Below are 19,675 nucleotides of genomic sequence, written 5' to 3'. Positions count from 1 at the left end.
GGGCTCCACGGGACGGAGCGGGCGGAGGAGCCCCACAGGGGCTGGGCTGGGGGGCGGCAGGGCTGCGTCACCAAACCCGCAGCTGGCCCGTGCTGACCGCGGCCGCGGCCCGGGATGAAAAGTAGGGAATGACGGGGTAAATATTTATCCCTGTGTATGAGGTGTCCCAGCCAAAATGGACACCACAGATGGGGTTTTGCGCAGGTTTCCTTCTGCCCTTGAAACGGTCAGGGACAACTGGGCTAGTCATTAACACCCACGTCCATCACTGACTGCTAATGACAATAAAAGTTTGCAAAGTTCACGACAAGAACACGGAGGTGGTGTAGCGAGTCCAGAGAAGGGCAGTGAAGTTAGGGAAAGTCTGAAGCACAAGTCTGGTGAGGAGCTAATGAGGGAGATGGGAGGGCTCCGCCTGGAGAAAAGGAAGCTCAGGGGGACCTTATCACTCAACAACTCCCTCACAAGAGCCAGGAGGAGCCGGGGGGTCGGGTTCTTCTCCCAGGTAACAAACGATAAGAAAAAGAGAAAATAGCCTCAAGTTGTGCCAGTAGAGGTTTAAATTGTATATGAGGGGAAAAATTTTCATGGAAAAGGTGACCAGATGCTGAGACAGGCTGCCCAGGGAGTGATGAAATCATCATCCCTGGAATTGTTCATAAGGTGTGTGTATGTGATACCTGGGGACATGGTTTAGTGGTGAGCCCGGCAGTGCTGGATTAGTGGTTGGACTCAATGATCTTAGAGGTCTTTTTCAATCTTACTGCTTCTATGATTCTATTTTCCCGGTGTTCTTGCTGCTTGTCTGGTGATGTACTGGAATGAAATGGTTGCAGCACCAAACCTGCCAGACTTCAGGAAGCATTTGGACAATGCTCTCAGATACATGGTGAGATTTTTGTGGTAGTCCTGTGCAGGGTCAGGAGTTGGACTTGATGTTCCTTGTGGATCCCTTCCAACTCATGATAATCTATGATTCCAGGCATACCTGGAATCCACTTTGCTGGAATTACTGATGCCAGATGATGCTAGGAGGGCTTCAAACCCATCAAATGCTATGTTATCCTGGTTGCCCAGGGGTATCCTTTGTCCTTCACTGATAAGGCAGTCTTTAGTTCTGTGTCCTTTACTTTATTTTACTTAAGCACAAACCCCTGCAAAGCCTCCAGTAAAATTCCAAAGTCCGCAGTAAAATGTTGCAACCTCGTTACGTCACAGTGTAAATCTGAATATATACATGTGTTAACAAAAAACACTACATTTTCATTCCATAAAGCCTCATCGATATAATAGAGAATTAAATTCTCCAGGAGCGGGATGGCTTTAGCTCTCAACCAGCCTCCACCGCTGGCTCACTGGGCATCTCCAGCCCCATGTGTATGGAATGTCACCCCTCGGCGGGCTGGGGAGTGTCGCAGGCGGGATTTCCCCGGCTGTGACGGGTCCCCGCACCGGGGCTGATGCAGGACGGAACCGCGCTCCCTCCTCGCGTATCCCCGCGGAACGATCGCGCCCGGCGCGTTTTGCCCCCTGCGCGCCGCCGTAGCCGTTGCCATGGCGACGGGCCCAGCGGCCCGAGGCCCGCGGGGGCGCCGGGAGCTGCCGCGGAGGCCTCAGCCGGGGGCCCCGCGCCCTGCCCGGGCATGAGGCGGGGCCGGGGCCGCTGTCAACCGCTTCTGCGGGGAGAAGGTGAAGGGTGGGAGGGGATGGAGTGCGGGAGGGGTCTGCGTGGCTCTCTCCAGAGTGGCTGCCCGGGAAACCGCTCACTCGGCCCGGCGTCTGGTGCCTTGAGTTGTTGAGAGAGGCACCTGGACCTTGCGTCCCGGTGCCTCTCTCTGTCTACCCTGAGAGTGACTTCATGCTTTGTTTTTTATATTCAGTGTTTTCTGGAAGTGGGTGTAAAGGCGTGCCGGGCATACTCACTGCTGGTTTTGTCACAGGTAGCTCAAAGCGATGCACGAATAAGTTTTCAACAGCCTAATGAGAAAAGGATTACATGACTGGTAATGATTTCTCATCAGTGATGAGCCAGTTGCCATGTAGCAACTTAAATGATGAATTCAGGCAGATATTGCTAATTCAAAGGATGAAGTTAGGAATTTTTATTCCAGCCAACTTGTTGATAAGACCGTACTGATGAACACAAATTATATTATCTGCTATTCTTACCCACTCCTCTAGCATTTGACCCAAAAAGCCATTTCCAGCCTTTGCCAGGGACTGAAAGGCTGCTGACATACCAAGGTTGGAATTGTCCTGCTCACTCTTTCAGCACGTTGCCGTGCTTGCTTTCTTCCAGCCCTGTGGAACTGATCTGGCACTGGAACCATTATCAAAAATACCACAAGTGAGCCAGAGACCTCCTCCTTTTCTTTCATCGCTCTCCTGTGCATGCTAATCAGACTAATTGAAGTTGTTTGTCATGTTAGACATTAATTTCACATCCTCTTTAGTTACTAAGGAAGGGTGAGAGTGGTGCAGCTGTTCCCTGAGTCAGCTCAGGTCCAGCAGAGCTCCCTTGTGCTGGTTTTGTGATGCTGCCTCTGATCTACTGCCTGGTTTGCTGTCTCTGCTGTCTCAAATTTTCTGTGAAGCAGAGCAGCCCAACTCTCTGTTGTTAGAAACTCTCTTGGCCCTGTGGCAAGTGAAAAGCAGCATCTAATAATCCACCACAAACTGAAAAACTGAAAAAAGGAGAAAGTGCTTCTGAGCTCAGAGCTGTTTCTCTTCACAAGTGTCATCATTTTAGTCTCTAACTTTGTCTGCCTTGAAGCATCTCTCCAGCACCAGGGCTCAGTCACAGTACTTTTGAATCACATCTTTTTTGTTTTCTGTAGATGAATATCTGCAATAAACCTCATAATAAGATAGTTCCAGAGGATTTGGGTGAAGCTGTCCCTGAGGTGAAGACTCAGCATGCTCGAAGAAATGGCTGGAGCTGGCCCCTGCACCTGTTCCAGGTCATTGGCTGGCTGCTGTTCCTCTTCTTTGCGCTGGTTGGCTTTGGAATCCTGGTTCCCCTCCTGCCCCGCCACTGGCTGCCTGCTGGTTACATCGTATCCTTGGATGGGGAGAACTGGGCTGGTACAAACTGTCTCTGGGGGGTTCTAACTGCACTTGTTAGGTGGCACAGAAAGCATTGGAGACAAGCACCTGAGCCAGAATATTTCTCTGAACTGTAACCATCATCTTGGTCATCTTCTGACTATAAAAAAGAGTTGCTTTGAGATCCTCACTTTAGGTCACTGATGTTCTGCATGTCTCCTTCATCACCCTCCATTAAGGTTACTACGTTTGCTTCTTCTGCTGCCTGCTTCTGCCTGTGTGTCTCCTTAGCTTTATATTATTCTTCCACAAGTGTGCTGCAGGGTTTGAGGGAAGTCATATGAAAAAAGCCCCTTCTGAAACATCCTTGTTGAGAAGGCAGCCCCCCCTCTCTGTGCTCACTGGGTGAGTCGTGAGAGGCAGCTTGACATGCTCGTGGTTGTGTGTGATGGCTCACAGTGGATGTTCTCCCTGGGCACCCTCCTGTGTTCAGCAGAAAATCTGTGAGTGACAGACAAGGTGATGTGCTGTGAACCTCAGAGGAGAGGTCTCTTGTGGGACAGCCTTGAGCAGCAGTTGTGTACACATCTAATGAAGACAGGGGAGCGTGTAGAGGAGGAGCAGCTGAGGACACTTGGCTTGTTCAGCCTGGAGCAGCTGGGGAGCAATCCCAGTGCTCCCAGTGTCCTTTCCAAGGAGTCTGTATGGACTAAGAAACTTGGACCTATGTCAGCAGTCTGTACTTGGGGTCAGATTCTGGTAAGTAAAGGTAACTTTTTAAAACACCCTCTGCTAGGAGGACACTTCTGCAAGGCAGAGTAGTACATAATGAGGAGGGATGTTCCTGTAGATGTAGTTATCTTTTTCCAGAGGATGTTTATTACAAGGCAAACATCTGTATCAGTAAAGCTCAGATTAATCTGCTACAATCACTTATATAGCAATTTCTAATTCTGTGCCATAAATTTCTTATCTGTGTGGGATTTGTATATTAAGGATTCAAAAATGTGTTAAATCCTTAACTGTGTACTTCAGTGTCCAGGAGTGTGTTTTGTCTACCATTTAGTTGTTCATCTTACTGCAGTCTCTATTGATCCTGCAGATGCAAATGTGCGAGAAAAAAACTATCTGGGGCCTCTGGCCACCTTCAACAGAAACCAGCACGCACACGTCATTGAGAACCACCACTGCTATGTCTGTGATGTAGATGTGTAAGTATCTTTTCTTTCTACTGCTCTGTCTTCTTCACCATTGCATTTCACCAATGTCAGACTGTAAGATTTGGAATTGAGCCCCTGAGCTGCTACAGTGCAAGTTAAGCTTCATTCCGTGGCAGGGTTCAGGTGGTTGGGTAGGGGCCTTCTGTCAGATGTGCACAGGGTTCTGTGTTTTATCATTGCTCACGTTGTGTGGAGAAGGCTGTAGTGTGCCATGTTCCCTGGGTGTTGGAGTTTTACCTAAAACACCCAGGGTGTGTAACTAGTGTGTGTGTATGTTCTTGTCTCTGGCTGGATCCTGGCCAGTTGCAGGAAATGCTTGGAGGGCAGGCATTAAGATCAAGCTCTGTAGTACTGCTGAAGGGATTCAGATTCAAATAAGAATTCAACAATCTCCAAATTAAAAATTGTGCAGTGCATTGAAAGGTGAATTTTGTAGTGTTCGGGGCTGTGGTCCAGCAGTGGCAGATGAGTTTGGGAGATGAAGTGCTCCTAATGCAGAAGGTTTACTCAGTATTACCAGGGTCTCTGCTGCTGTATCCCCCTCTGTTTGAGTTACTGAAAAGTCGTAGTAATGAGGTGGTACTGCCCTGCTAATGCCACCCTTTCATTGGCAGGAGTGCCAAGTCAAAGCACTGTGGAACTTGCAACAAGTGTGTGTGTGGCTTTGATCATCACTGCAAATGGCTCAACAACTGTGTGGGTGAGAGGAATTACTGGTAAGAGCTTGGCATTGTGGCAGAAGCACAACACTGCATCAATGATGTGTCTCCTTCTCTTTCCAAGGTTCTCCTGTAACTCAGTCCAGTCTGTACTTAGCCATGCAGAACCACTTTTCTATTGTCCCCTGGCTGAATAGAATCAGTCATGAGAAAACTAGGTGAAAAATGCAAGCATAATCATGACATTCAAATAACCAGGTATAAAATTCCTAAACTTAGAACCTTGTAGCTGAGCATCTGTAAGTAAAAACAGAGAACATAGAGTTATTATTTGGTATTAGGAAAAGCTTACAGGATGTTAATTGGGTGTCATTAATGCTTCTGAAAGCTAGAGTAGAAATGGAACCATAATGATGGTGTTCCAATTTGAAACAACCTGCATCCAGACCATGTGCTTTCCCTGCAAGGCTTGCCAGTTGGCAGGAGTCACAGCATATAGGGACCTCTAATCCATGCCAGGTTTGAGACAAGAATAAGGAGACTGTCACTGATGCTTCTCAATTTACTTTCCTGCACTTAAACCCCATGGAAAGCAAAGTGGTGGTGTTGCTGGGTGCCATGTTACACTGCCTTCAGATTTTGTGCAGGGAGCTCTTTTTCTGTCCTAGATATACTTGACTGTTCTATAACCATGGTTGCACTAAAGGGTCATATTTTAGTCCCTCAGAGTAACAAATAATAAGTAAAGCTGTGCACCAATATCTATCATAAGTGTAAGAAAGTGTGACAGTAATTTGAGATAGCTGCCTCCATCTTTATTAAAGGCTGGGACATTGAATTGTATGTGTGATATTACTGAAGGCACTGAGACCTGTCTCTTTCTTGGCAGGCTCTTTCTGAACAGTGTGCTGTCTGCCATTCTGGGCCTGGGGCTGCTGCTGCTCATCGCTTTCTACGTCTTTGTGGAGTTCTTTGTCGACCCCACGGTGCTTCGCTCTGACCAGCACTTTGATGGTACAGCAGTGCTCCACATGAGCATCCTGGGAGTCAGCCAGCTTATCTTGATGAGGATTTGGATTCTGTGAGCTCTCCCACAAAGGAGAAACTCCATTGCTTACTGCTTCAATTTTATATTTCTGTAAGAGTATCTCTGCTCAGCTGGATGGATTGTCTTTGCTTACAGAGCTAATTGCTCTTCCTAAAAGCCCTGCAGGCATCAGATTTCTTAGGCCTCCAGTGCATAATGGGTCTGCAGCTACTTTTGAGTTAGTAGGATTTCCAGCTGTAAAGTCTATTTAGAGATAATTCATACCTGGACAATCTCTTTACCTCCAACTCTCTTTGTTTTACAGCTTTGAAGGACCACATGGACCGCTGGTTTGTGTTTCTTCCTGCATCTCCTATTGAGACTCGGGCACCTGCCATTTTGGTGACAGCTGGGATTTTTATTCTTTTGAGCCTAGTGACCATGATCCTGCTGGGCCACCTCTTGACCTTTCACATCTATCTCTGTAGGTATTTTGTTCCTGTCATCTACACTCCCATTTCATTTTTGCTTATCTTCTACTCACCCCGCATTCACTGTGTGTTCACCTGTGTCACTAATACACATCCACTGGGCAAGATTGCCATTGAAAACATGCAAAATTGAGATTTAACATTGTATTTCTGAGTTCCCCCTGTACTAGGTAGGCTTATCAGTGCATGTGTAATGAGGCTTGTGTTGGGCCTCTGCAGCCATCCTGAAACTGAGAGGACTTGGGAGGGTATTGGAGAGGCCAAGTGGGATGAACTGGTCAATCCCAGCTTGGTGCCAGCGATGGCAGATTCAGATTGACTCCAGACATGGCCTTTGTGAGTCTCCTCACTATGCTCTCCAGTGCTTCTGTTGTGTGAGAGAGCCTGTTTTTTCCCTTACCTCAGAGAAATGTGGATGTACGGAGCTAAATTTCTGACTGGAACGCTGCCATCCAGGTTAAGGCCCCTTTATGGAAATTGTACCATATTGATAAAAGAGGATTTGTGAAAGTCAGAGGAAGAGGCTTTCAGAAAGGCTTCTCTTTAGATCTATTGCTTGTTTCTCTGTCAAGAAAGGATGTTTATGTTTGTTTATGTAGAGATGGGCATCAAAAACTCTTTTTCAGCCATCGTTTAAAATTAAGCCAATGCTTTTTGGCTGCTGATGAAAGTCACGATAGGAAGAGATCTTGCCTTTGCAGTAGTTGGTGGTGCCAGAAGTAGGAAAGAAGGGCTGTGGTGGAAGAGAAGTGAGGACAGCGGTTACAGAGGATCCTTGGATAGATTTTCAGGTTCTCAGTTAACAGACCTGCATTTGCCAACACAAACTAGGTCAGCACAAACCAGCACGGCTCCAGAAGCAAAACAGTGGCACTGCTGAAGTGTAGTGTTCGATAGGTGAGTGTTGCCCAGCTGGCATGGACAGGGCACTCAGTGAGGACACTGACCATGGTTTTCTTCTGGAGCCTCTTTGAGCTTGACTGGAATTTGGGCACGCTGCAATATCGCTTCCTTGGCAGAACTGACAGTTGGCTTTTCTGGGTTAAGGGCACTTCCTGGAGGTTTGAAAGGTTGATCTAGCACTTTTTAAAGACAAAAAGCATAACCAAGCTCCAACAAGGTTTCTTCTGAATGAAAAAGGATTGTTCTGTTTAGTCCGGAGTGGTATTTGTCCTGTCCTTGTGTGCAGCTTCCACAAGAGGGTGCTCCCTGCCTGAGATAATGACCTGCTTTATCTGTCAGACAGAAACCTCTGTGTGCCACTAGTTGTGCTCTGGGCTTGGGGGAGATTTTGCTACTCTTTTCCTGGGGTGATTCTTTTTCGTCTTTCAGAATAAATTCCAATCCAAATTACCTTCTACTTTTGGCCCAATTTTAAATCTTTATCTTCCATCTTCCATGGAAACAGAGTTTATTACATTATAATCTGCTACCCTAATTAAGCTGTTCCCAGCTGTGCAGAATGTAGTGTGTAAGTCCATGCTTTAAAGGAGGGGTGTGTGCTGCATATGAGTATGGATTGCACTTACCACTGCATTTGCACTTACTTCTGGGTTTCAGGGAGACAGGCAAAGTATGTCTGAACTTAAACTCCTCTTATTTCATACCTGTAATTGCCAATAGTCTCCTCTGAATGTTTTAAGGTAGACAGTGTTGTAATGAACTGTCTTCCCTCTTTTGAGACTAGAATACACTTTACCAATTCCACTGTAATTACTGTTGGTCAGTATTTCTTCATATACCTTTTTGTTTTTCAGTAATTAAATTACAGAAATTAAATAGCACCCATGTGAGTAGTACTGCCCCTAGGCTTCCATTAAAAAATGGCTTAAGTCAGGTATGACTATTAAAATTTAGTATCTAGTTTTGTTACAAGTGCAGTGAAAATTTCAGAGTTACTCTCCAGATTTTAATTACTCAATATGATCACTCAAAGAAAGTAGGTTATTCTCAAAAAAGTAGGTCCATGTATTCAGAATTACTAGTCTTGATTCAGACTCAGTTCTGGAGGCATTTGGTGAAGCATGGTACTTCAGAAGCTTCGAGGGAGGATATTTTTTTTCTCAATACCAAGAGGCTGATAGCAGAATAGAAAGAAAAACATAGTAGGGAATATAGGACAGCATTTAGGGTTATTCACAAACTGATTATATTTTGCATGTTTAACAGTGCATGTATTTGCACTGTAATTGCTGCAGTGTTATCTTACCAACTAATGCAGTATTTTAACTAAATAGCTCTATTAAAATATTTTTAAAGTTAAACTGTAAGTATTCAGAAACCAACAAAATCCAAATTAAAAATGGTTAACAGGCCTTTGCTTATGAAGCAACATTCTGTTTTTCAAAGAAAGGAAAGGGTGCCATTCTAGGAGCACTTGCCAGCACCCTGTACTGCACCTGTTAAGTAATCACTTGGCTGCAGACTCACATTCATCTCTATGTTCTCTCTTCTTGCCCAAATGGATCCTGAATTTTTATTTCTTCATAAGGTGATTGCTTTAGCAGAGGGGCACCTCTCCTCTGCTCTCCCCTACTTCTCTGTGAAGTACTCCTGTGTTCAGGGCATGGTTTTGAGAGGCAAGATATCAGTGATATAATTGTCTTCAGGCAGAGGGACGATTTTAGTCCAGATAATCCCAGGCATCTGCTTTAACTGCTGTGCTTCTGTAAAACAGGAGGAATAACTACCAGGTTGTGCACTAAAACCCTTCAGCATCTGTCTCTGGGGCTTATTTTCTAAAAATTCTTAAGGTCATTATGGGAAGAAAGTCTGCATTTTGGACTCTTTTGGGTCTCATGAAGAAACCAAGTTGCTCAGAAATGTCACATGCTTGTGGTCATTCATGGAAACAGATGTGTTTGCATGGGGCCCTGGAGGGCTCATAAAGTCAGGGCCGCGTGAACTCTGGGCACATCTGCTTGGCACGAGGCAAGCTGTGCATTTGATGCTCGCTGGTTTGCACATGAAGTGTCTCAATCACTACAGGACACACTAACCTGCTCCTTTTCTTCTCTCCAATTATTACCACATACCTTCTAATTGCTCACTGAGCTGTTTGTACAGTACAGATCTTACCCCTGTTGGGCATGAATTTGTCCTAAAATGAGCTGAACAAATCACTACAGTATAGAAGGCTGTACCATTCTAGGACACTTTACAATATAAGAAAGCATTGTGATGGTGAAAATAAAGGATAGAGTAGGATGTACAGTGCACAGGTACTTCTGGCTTAGATTATCAGTTTCTTCGTGTTTATAGTTACTATTTGATTGTATAGTTCTCCAGCCTGTTTGTGTAAGTGCAGTCAGGGAGGGGCCTTTCCTGTGCTGACAGGTCTCTTTCTTCCCTTTCAGTGTGGCACAAGCTGACTACGTACGAGTACATCCTGCAGCAGCGGCCCCAGCAGCAGCCAGACAAGGCAGGCAAGAAACAGGAGTCTTGTTCCTCCCACGTGAGACCCAGTCAGGTACTCATCCTAATTCCAGTCCATTTCCCAAAAACAGCCTTGCTTATTTGCTGTGTAAACTTTGCTTCACTTTCTTGAGTTCCATATTTTAAAGGCAGTTGCTAGAGATAAGACTTCAGACAACTTTGATGGAGTTGAGTAGGATGTGAAAGAGTGCAAGGCCTGTAATTCCATGAACACTTTAGGTATAAGCAAGTATTGCTTTCAAAGGAATCAATCCCACCCACTCTCTTTCCTCCACCACTTGTTTTGGGCCCTGCACTATCTCGTCTCTTCTGCCAGCACAGCTGTCCATTAGGACAGGGTGGGGGAACTCATCTGAGTAACAATAAACTTCATTAAAAAATAGTTGAGCTGGCCCAGCTCCTTCCCATTTGGTTCACCAAGCAGTCACATAAATGCCTGGCTCAGCACAAATGAGGGTGACTGAAGAGTGGGAAGAATCCTTTCCCTGAAAAGGACAGGACATCTGTGTGGATGGCACTGCACCTCTTGGGGCTTGTGGCATGACTTCGAATGAGACAGGCTCTGGGGCGGGAGAAACTGGGGCTAATCACTGAGCAGCTAATAATACCAGTATTTAACCATCATGAAAGTGAAAAGGACACCAGTTTTTCAGAAATGACCCCAATATCTGCTTTTCTTTGAAATGAGTCTGTATAAATGATAAGGGTCCTTGTTATTACCATGCTATTGATCTATATCTCTGTAAAATGAGTTCTACCAGCTCTTAAATGCTGCTAGACTCTGCAGAGGCAGATATATCAGGCTCTGAATTGAGAGGTTCAGTGTAATTTATTTTGCTACAAGGCAAATTATTGGATTAATTCAAATTTTGACTGGATACATTCTGTACTGACTTTAGCAGGGGCTCGAACTAGAAACTTCAAGAAATTCTTCCTAGTCTAAATTATACTGTGATTCTCATGTGTAACTTTTCATTTTATGCAAATAGGTTATCTACTATACAAACAGTTTTGTATTTCATAAGAAATTAATTGAAGAAATTAATTAAAGAAATTAATTAATTAAAAGCTTCATCCAAGTATTCTCTGTAGAGATACTGGGATATGTCTGGATTCATCCGTAGTTCTTCCCTATCAAAGCAAAGAGGAAAGTGAGCTCATTCAGTTTTGTATAATATGAAGTCCCTAGCTTTTCATATATATTTTTTACTGTTTTGGAAAAGTTGAACTTTCAGTTTAAGCAGAGGTTTCTATAACAACAAAAATATTTGGCACTTTGTTTCACAGAGCTTTGCTTACTATGAAAACTAAAACAATAATAAAGCATTAGCTCTAATCATTAAGTTTCTGAATTTTAATTGATACTGAAAAGGTATTTGAACAGGGGTGGGCTTCATGTGTGTGTGCACATTTGAGATGTTGGCATTCAGTGACGTTCTCCTGTCTGCACTGGTTCTTATCTAGATGTGTGTGAATATGGTTAATTTGAAGCAGCAAGCCTTGAAAGAGGAGGGTGAAAAGGAGTTTGGTGTTTTAGGACTGCAGTTAGGACCTTGGGGAACAAGAAAGACTGGATGATGCCCAGTAACATTGTTAACAAAAATGTTAACCCACCAGAGTTTCCTTGTTTCTTACATAGCAACCAGAGATAAACACAAACAAATAGATTGGAGTAGGAGGACACCAAGTGACTTGCCTTTTGTAAGCTGTGTTGAATACAGCCTTCTTTAGCTTGAACACTGCAACCCTTTGTAATTGATCCAACATGTTGTAAGCATAAAATGGAAATCATCCTCTTCCCACTTTTGTCTGAACTGTTCATTCATTTTAGAGACTGAGAAGAAACATGCATTTCCCCTTTAATGCTTGTTTTTGAGCCTTCTTCAAGCTTGGGTGTTGGTTTTGGCTTCAGTTTTCCATGTTGATTTGTGGCTAAGTCTTCAGCTGTGTTCAGGTTAAAAGATTCTTGTTCAGGATAAAGGATTCTTATGTCCTTGTAGGATCCTCAAAGTAAGAGCCCTAATTTTGCACATTTAAGTGGTTCAGATGTTACAAAAGATGCAAAACAGTTGGACACATTGAGCCTTTGCTTCTATAACCATACCTAAAGCAGGATGTGCAAGTAACCATTTTTTCTGTAGTCATTTTCAGTCCAAAGAAATATAAACTAAACCAAACCCTATGCTTTAATGCATAATTGCATTCATGCCAGGGAGCTGGCTTTCATATGAGGCCAGCTGGGATGTGATTCTTCTCACATTCCTAAAGCTTTGAACTTGCTTTGGAAACTGATTCAGGTTGGTGGGGTTTGATTTTAAATACTAAACACAGATTTTACTCAGTTTCCCTTACAATTTCAGTATTGTTGCTTTCTTCCAATGTCGATGTAAGATGATCTTGCTCTTCACTCTCAGCCTCAACACTTGCAACAAACCCACTTTCCTTGGGACAAGAACTTTTTTTTGCTGTTCAGTTCTGCTTGCCCTCCAGGCAGACAGCACTGCAGGGCACTTCCTGACACTGAAGTGGTTGATAAAGGCAGCTGCAGTGGGCAAGGGAGCTGAATCCATCCTGGCCTTGTAAACCATGGACCTCGTGGTGGTCACAGCTGGAATGTGGTGAATGTGGCCAGGATTTGCACGGAGGCAGAACTTGGGCAGTCTGTCAGTCCAGCAGTCTGCTTTCAGCAGGAGCAGCAGCTGAATCCTGACAACCCAGCTGCAAAGGGTGGCTTGTGTGGATGCTGCAGTGGAAGGATTCTGACTCTCCTGCTAAATGCCTGGGAGCAGAGAGAGGCTTGGACTCTGTGCTGTGGCTGTAGCTTTGTCACACTGTGAGAGAACATTGTATTTTCTACTCATTGAATTTCATTTGTTTTTGTTGTCAGCTCTAATGCTTTACTTTCATTTATGTGACTGCTTTGGTTCTACATTATTTATAGAGGGCTGAAATTAACAAAATGGATTTAAAAAGGTTCATTCATTCCCTGCTTGGAAAGAGATTGTCCATGTTATTCTCAAGATGAATCATTTATTAAGCTCCCTTGAAATGCCAGTCCTGCAGCCCTGTTTATGTGCTGTGGACATTGAGTCCTGATTGTTTTCAGTTTTCTGTGCAGTGGGATGTCTCCTGCTGCAGCTCATTTCAGCTCATTTCTGCTTCACTCTGAAGAGACCTGCATGTCCTGCCTGTACACTCACAGTGACACAAGGCTGTGTCTGCTCTCCTTCCCTCGTGCATGAGGCCTGAATGTAAATCTTGATTGTAAATGCCCGAAGGAGCTTTGAGGAGACATTTGTGCACACTTTGTGTTCAGTTGGTGATGAGTGATGATCTGACTTGAGTTACAAGTTCCACCTGAAATATATGTGGTAAATTTCTGCAGATTATTAATCTTGCACTTGGATAAATTTATAAATCAGAAAGTCCTGTTTTTGATTGCTAAACCAATTCCCTTCAGATGTTGTTACCACCTATAAAACAGCTGAAATTGTTATTTTTTTCTTTTTATTTGCCTTTCCTTTTAATTCTTGACATCTGAAATGATTTCTTGGCTGCCACTGAATGTGCAGCTCCATGGATTCTTTTCTAGTTCAGAGACTGTTGCTTGGTATATAAGGTTTACACTGCTTTTCCCATATGCTTCACTTTCCATCTTTACCTCTAGCAATACTGATCTTTTGTGCCGTTTTACCACCCTGTAATTCAATATTGCAAAGATCTTCCGCAGCTCTTTGTGGCTGGCTTTCATTTTTAATGCCTTACATCAGGGAGTGTCATCACCAGGCTTCTCACAGATCTGCTCTTTTCTTGATTGTTTATGAATTTGCTGAAGTGCAGGATCTCTCATGAACCCATCTGTGGTGTGTCCAACTTTGACTTCATTTTCTCAAATTTGCTGATCAGGCTGTTCAGAATAATAGGTCTTCATGAGCTTGTTTTAGCTATTTTTGAAGCTAATGCCTATCACATTTTAAATCCTTCCATCTTAACCTGAAAGTTACTTTAAAATATCTTTATAGTTACTGCACAGTGAAATACTTAGGAAGAAGTTCTCTTGATGATTATCCAAGTTTAAGAGCAGCTGATAAGTGGTGTCAAGGTTCTTCTGAGCATGGTTTATCCTTTTTTGATAACAGGGCTTCATCCCTTGGTACTCTGACCATCTTAACTGGGTGCTTATGAGGGAGGACTGGAGTCCCTTCGTGTAATGCAGCACTTGGATTTAGGAGGCTTATTCTTATAATGTTTCTAAAAATATGCAATTTTCAAGTTCAGCTGTCTGAGCTCATCCATACCTAAGAAAAGTAAGCAATATATCACACTCATTTTTAAAAATCAGCAGGTCTTAGCCATACAGGGTCACACAAGAAATAGAAAACATTTGAGGCTTTTAATGCATATTTGATGCTTCCATCTTTCTCACCTCCATTTTGCATTTTAAAGACATTTTTTTGTATTCACTGCAGAGCTCCTCAGATTGAACTGTACAACTAATGGAAGCTTTAAGTGGTATTTTGAATGTGGTCCCAAGAAATGACTAAGCTGCTCTCTCTAAGTGTGATTTGGTTTTGAGTCACATGAAATACTGGCTGGACTAAACAAATTAATCAAGGACTTCCAATTGTGCCAATCTTGGTTTTCTGTCTTAAGCATCAGTTTCCTGCTGTGCTACCTGTAAGGACAAAAGATGTCTGGCATGAGAAGAAAGAGTACATCTGTAATGAAAATCCCTCTTCTCCCCTCTGTGTTTGTATTAGTCTGAAAATGCTGTTTGTTTGTTTGTTTTTTCCAGGAAGCAGACTTATTGTCAGGTAATCCTGGCTATAGAGACCCTGGAATTCTAGCAGAGGAAGTCTCAGCAGTAACTTCAGGAAAAAGGTGAGAAAAGTTGAGGATAAGATTCTCCTAGCAGCATGCCTGGTGAATAGGAAATTGCTGTCAAGGTCAATGATGGCCCTAAGGCAAAAGTACTTAGAGAGATAGGGAGCAGCAGTGTTTTGAGCAAGGCATGAAGAAATCTTTGAGTTTCAGGAGGGTAAATACCTGCAGGAATACTTGTCTTCCTTCTCCTGGGAAAATGTCATTCCTAGAATACTCTCGTTAGACGGTTTTATATTTAATAATTTTATATGAAACTGGTTTCTATTAGTTGTTTTATATTAAAATTACTTAAGGCTGGCGGATTTGTCCTGTAACTCCTCTATTGAGCTTGTTATAGTTACATGATTTCAGGTTGTGGAGAAATGCATCGCAACAGTTGCAAGTTTATAACACAGGCAAGCACTCCTGGGAAAACAGGATCCTCATCTCTTAATTAGTCCTTTCCTGTTAACTTGTGTCCCTGGGGATTTCCTTCTTCTTTTGCACAATTGTGCAGGAAGAGTTCCGCTGCAGTTTTGCTGGAATGCTGTGTAAGCCAGGGAAGGCTGTGATCAGCCTGATCTGTATGTGCAGGCAGAGAGGGCATCAGCCTTAAGTCCTGTCTTAGGGAATCACCTTTGTGTGTCTGCTGTGTTTTCAGCTTTCCAAAGCTCTATGTGAGTAACCAAGAAGGTGACCCCAAGCAGAGCTCGTCCCCTGAGTCCTCATCTCTTCACTCTGTGGCCCCTTGTCAGGTAAGGAGGATTTGCCACACACCCAACCTGCTGCTGACAGCCCCCCCAGATGCTCAGGCGTGCTCACTCTAGAGCAGGCTGTGCCTCCCCCTGCTCACAGACTCTGCCTCTCCTCAGTTTGTGTCTGCAGGAGTGCCTGTGCCCTGCAGCCACCAAATGCAGGTGATGTTCTTCTGCCTCCTCTCCCAGGCATGACCAGAGCTATCCTACAGTCCCCTCATAAGCTCACAGCTGTAACACAGCTGTAATCCAATGCCTTGCTGCCTCACTGCAGCTCAGTGACTCTGACAAATCTGCTTTGTTGATGTAAGAATCTCTGCAGGTTTCTGTAGAGCAAAATCTAACAGTTTAAATGTTCAAATAAAGCACCTGTCCAGGGAAAGATGGTGTGTGTGGATATGGAGCTTGAGTGTATGGAACAGCTCTCCAAATTCTTGGGCTGAGCTCCTGATATTCTTGTATCTGCATCCAGATGCTCTTTCCTCTTGCTCAGATGGCAGGTGGTAATGCCTTTCCTTTTTCCTCCAAGCTTATTAATCAGTCTTGCCATATAGATGGTAAGAAAATTTCGTTTTTACAATACTGTATTTGGGACAAGGACTGCTTCTTTCTTGGGACATCTTGTGCTGTGTGACTTTTGGTCCCCTCTTCTAGTTTGGCTTTACAAATGCAAGTGACCAGTGTCTCATACAACCCCCAGCTCTATGAGACAACAGCTTAAAGGTACCTCCAGAGAGAGAGTCACTGTGTGCAGATAATGTGGGGGTGTGTTCATTAAACACCTGTTCTCTATTACTGCTTTGTAGTAGCTCAGTCTTAAACAGTAAAATGTTCTTGGACTTTGGTTATACCTAGTGCTCATTATTCAAAGTAGGAAGAATTAAAAAGAGGTAACAAGTAAAAAAATTGTCTCCTTACTTTGGGCTGGTGAAGTGACTTCCCTTCTCTATTCCACTTGCTTTCACAGCAACAGAAGAAAAGAAGAAAGAGAATGCAGAAAGCTTCTCCCTCAGCAATGGACAGCGGATCTAAAGCACATGCTACTCCTCCGCCCTCGTTCCCAGATCCCCCCTCAGGTGAGGGTGCACCACTCAGCTTCTCTGCTGAATCTTGCATAAATATATGTATGGTTTGTTTTAACACCAGTGAATCAGCCATAGCAGAGTTCTTGGGCTTGTTAATACCTTTGTGGGGCTGAGAGATTTCTCCCTAAGGTTTCTTCTCCCTTTATTTCCATCTGCAGAGTTCCCGGCCACGGCTGCTGCCACCTCACCTTCCCACAGCCTTCACCTCTTAGTGCCAGCTTTTCCTCTGAGAGCTGCAGTGTCCCCCAGCAGCACGGGGCTCATCCAGGCAGCAGGACCCCCAGCTGACTATCACTCAGAGTCTGCTGAGTCCATGGATGAGATTCCTGTGGCTCAGACTCACCTTGGGAGCCCAGTCCTTCAAGGGCCTTCTAAAAATAAATCAGGCAACTCTCGACATTATCCCTTGTCCACAGACAATCCCAGAGGAGTCAGGAAGAAGAATTCTGAGCACAAGGTCAAAAAAAGAAGCTGCCAGCAGGACAGACATGTGCAACGAGACCTGGAACTTTTTTCTAAGATTCCTGCTGTGTTTGTAAGTAAGAGCAGTGGAGAACCTCTTGTCCCTCAGCCCCAGCCCAGTGAGAGCACATCCGAGCCTGACCACAGAAAATGCACCAGCAAGCAGCATGTGAGCACACATGATCCATGCTCAAAGGACATAAGGACAAGCACCACAGCGGCCTAGGGACCACCCTTCCAAAGCCATGGCCTTTGGGAACAGTGTCAGTGCTGTGCAGAGGCCTGCAGGACTCACCCTCACTGTGCATGTGCTGTCAGGCTGCAGTGGGACATTTCTCATCCTCAGCCAAAGGCAAGAGGCAGCAAGGTGGCAAACCTGAGGTAGCCTTGTTGCTCAGGAGAGCTCAAGTGCTTTCCCTGGGAAAGGGCCAACCCCTCTTGGCCCTGTGCACGCTGGTACTGCAGTAACTTCCCAGCAGAGTGTATGGGGAAGAACAAGGCTGCACCTCTGCCATTCCCTGTGCCCTGAAAGCTGTGTTTCCATCTGCCTACACCCTGTCAGTCTTTGGATCATGCTCAGGGGCTTCAGCAGGTGGTCAGGGAGTAACCTCAGGATTGCCCCATCCCTAAACCGCTTTGCACTGTGCACCCTCAAGCCAAGTCCGCCCCCAGCGTGTTCTCTGTAAGGCAGCATCCTTTGACCAGCTCCCCTTTCCCAGCAGCCTGGGGTGCCCCACGCTGCAGCGTTCTCATCAGAAGTTTTGAGATGCAGAAGGCCCTGAAACCTTTCCAGTTCCTGGGCTGCCGGGTCTGTATTAGTCCACAGCCACACAGTGTGGTGCAGAAAGGTCCCCCAGCAGACAGTGGGGTACATGGCCAGTGCCTCGAGCCACAGCACCCTGTGCTGGGGGTGAGCTGCAGAGAGCTGGCTGGGCTGCCATCCTACAGCACCTCTGTGTGCTCTCCCTGCCCTCCTGGCTTCCCCAGGCAGCCTGCCCTGTTCCAGATTCCTGCTGAGGTCTGAGGCTGGGCTTCCAACAAGCCCAGATCTGCCTAGCACCAGCTAATCTCAGAGCCCAGACAGCAGCTACACACACAAGTCCATGGGCTTTGCCACCAGCCTGTCCATGTCTGACAAGATTTGGCACAGCCCTGAGCAGCAGCACTGGCATGGCTGGATGCCCATTTCCAGACACATCCCCTGCTGGTGCTGTGAACAAACAGTTGCACCAGCAAAGAAAAGGAAGCCAGGGGAGCATTCATTACCCTTCCAAATGTTCTGATGCATGAAAAGCACAACTGACCTTTCTCCAGGCTCTGATGGGTGCAGCTTAGGGAAAGAGAGGACAAAGCAAGGTGCTGTGAGAGTCAAGCTAAGCTGTTCTCCCCTTGTCTAGCTCAGTCTGCAAGCATTCCTTGGAACTGGGTCAGAGCAGGACAGAGGATCTGGGGACAAAGGCTCTTTGGGCACAGTCAGCACGGGACAGGTAGTGCTATAGTCTAGTTGAGGTGTTAAGGCATAGGTTGGAATTGATGATCTTAGAGGTCTCTTCCAACCTCATTATTCTGTGATTTTGTGATTCTGTGACTCCCAGCCTTGATGGAAGAGACTAGCCTAGGAGAAAGACCTGGAGGTTTTAAAGGGCTGCCTTACCACTCTTCTCTTGTCTGATTTTTGTCTCCTGAAAGAACTGGGATGAGGAGCTTTGACTCTTCATCAAATTACACAACATGGTGATCAGAAAAGATGAAGACTCATGTAGCTGTTGGAGTAATTTTGTCTCAGTTTGCAGGAAGGGCTGGCCTGTGGTCACACTCTTTGCAGGTTCCCTGCCTGCTGTGGCCAATGGTGCCTGCTGGGAATGTGACCCTTTGGAAAAGCAGGTGAGTGTGGACCAGAGGGCCTGGCACTGGGTGTCTGCAGAGACCAGGGCATTGCTCACCAGCGGGTCCCAGGTAGACAAAGTCCTTGCTGTTGTTTCTCCTCATGTCAACTGTCATCCAAGGAAACGACATCCTGCACCAGTGCTGGGCTCATGGCTTTCCAAGGCCAGCTGTCTCTCCAGAAAGCATTGGCAATTCCTCTTCAGCAGGTGCCCCTGAGCAGACCTTGTGTGTTTTCTTACTCTGTCCATGCAGAATCAGGCCCAAAATCATGTATGGAGCTCTTCAGCAGCTCTGGCCACAATAAAATTTTCTAAATTCTTTGCTAAATAGTTTCCTTCTTTCTTTTGCAGCAATTCCTGGCTCTGCCCCATTGATGATCCCCAGGCTGTTTGCTTGACTTCTCCCAGAGCCTCTAGAGCCCCAGAAGGGTTAAGTACTGTAACTGATGTGGGGGTGACAGCAGTTCCCTCTCAGGGCCTTTTGGGTGTTAGATGGGAGTGTCTTCCCTGAGGGTAGGGATCAGATCATCCTGTGTAACCCAGCCTGGGTTTGTGCTGGAGCAGGGTGAGCACCAGAGGGAGGAGGCCCAGCCAGCTCTGCCTTGTACTGCAGAAAGGCTGCTGTGCCCTTTGGGCTGAGGGGAGCTGGGTTTCCTGGACTATCAGATGTCCAGGGACATCCTTCTGCTGCCTTCAGCTGGAACATTTGCTCCACTCTGCTGAATAACTCAAGGCTGCCAAACGTGC

General features: G+C 45.3%; 1 protein-coding gene across 2 annotated transcripts; it reads left to right on the top strand.

Annotated features, from left to right (window-relative positions):
- The first annotated feature begins 1,531 nt into the window (after positions 1-1,531).
- ZDHHC1 (zinc finger DHHC-type containing 1) lies at positions 1,532-19,256 on the top strand. 2 transcript variants are annotated; one of them, XM_063410603.1, is made up of 11 exons: positions 1,532-1,689; positions 2,838-3,056; positions 4,081-4,256; positions 4,880-4,981; positions 5,814-5,938; positions 6,277-6,435; positions 9,799-9,911; positions 14,673-14,758; positions 15,402-15,495; positions 16,463-16,571; positions 16,997-19,256. In XM_063410603.1, exons 2-11 carry the CDS (start codon positions 2,838-2,840, stop codon positions 17,266-17,268), a joined length of 1,455 nt encoding a protein of 484 aa, XP_063266673.1. In that variant the 5' UTR covers positions 1,532-1,689; the 3' UTR covers positions 17,269-19,256. The 2 variants fall into 2 exon arrangements, with proteins under 2 accessions (XP_063266673.1, XP_063266672.1); XM_063410602.1 differs by having other exon boundaries at positions 16,739-19,256.
- The last annotated feature ends 419 nt before the right edge of the window (positions 19,257-19,675 follow it).

This window comes from Prinia subflava, chromosome 13, assembly GCF_021018805.1.
Source record: "Prinia subflava isolate CZ2003 ecotype Zambia chromosome 13, Cam_Psub_1.2, whole genome shotgun sequence".
Lineage (NCBI taxonomy): Eukaryota > Metazoa > Chordata > Aves > Passeriformes > Cisticolidae > Prinia > Prinia subflava.
Note: the sequence above shows the minus strand (reverse complement) of the source record. Positions and strands in the feature narration are given on the sequence as shown.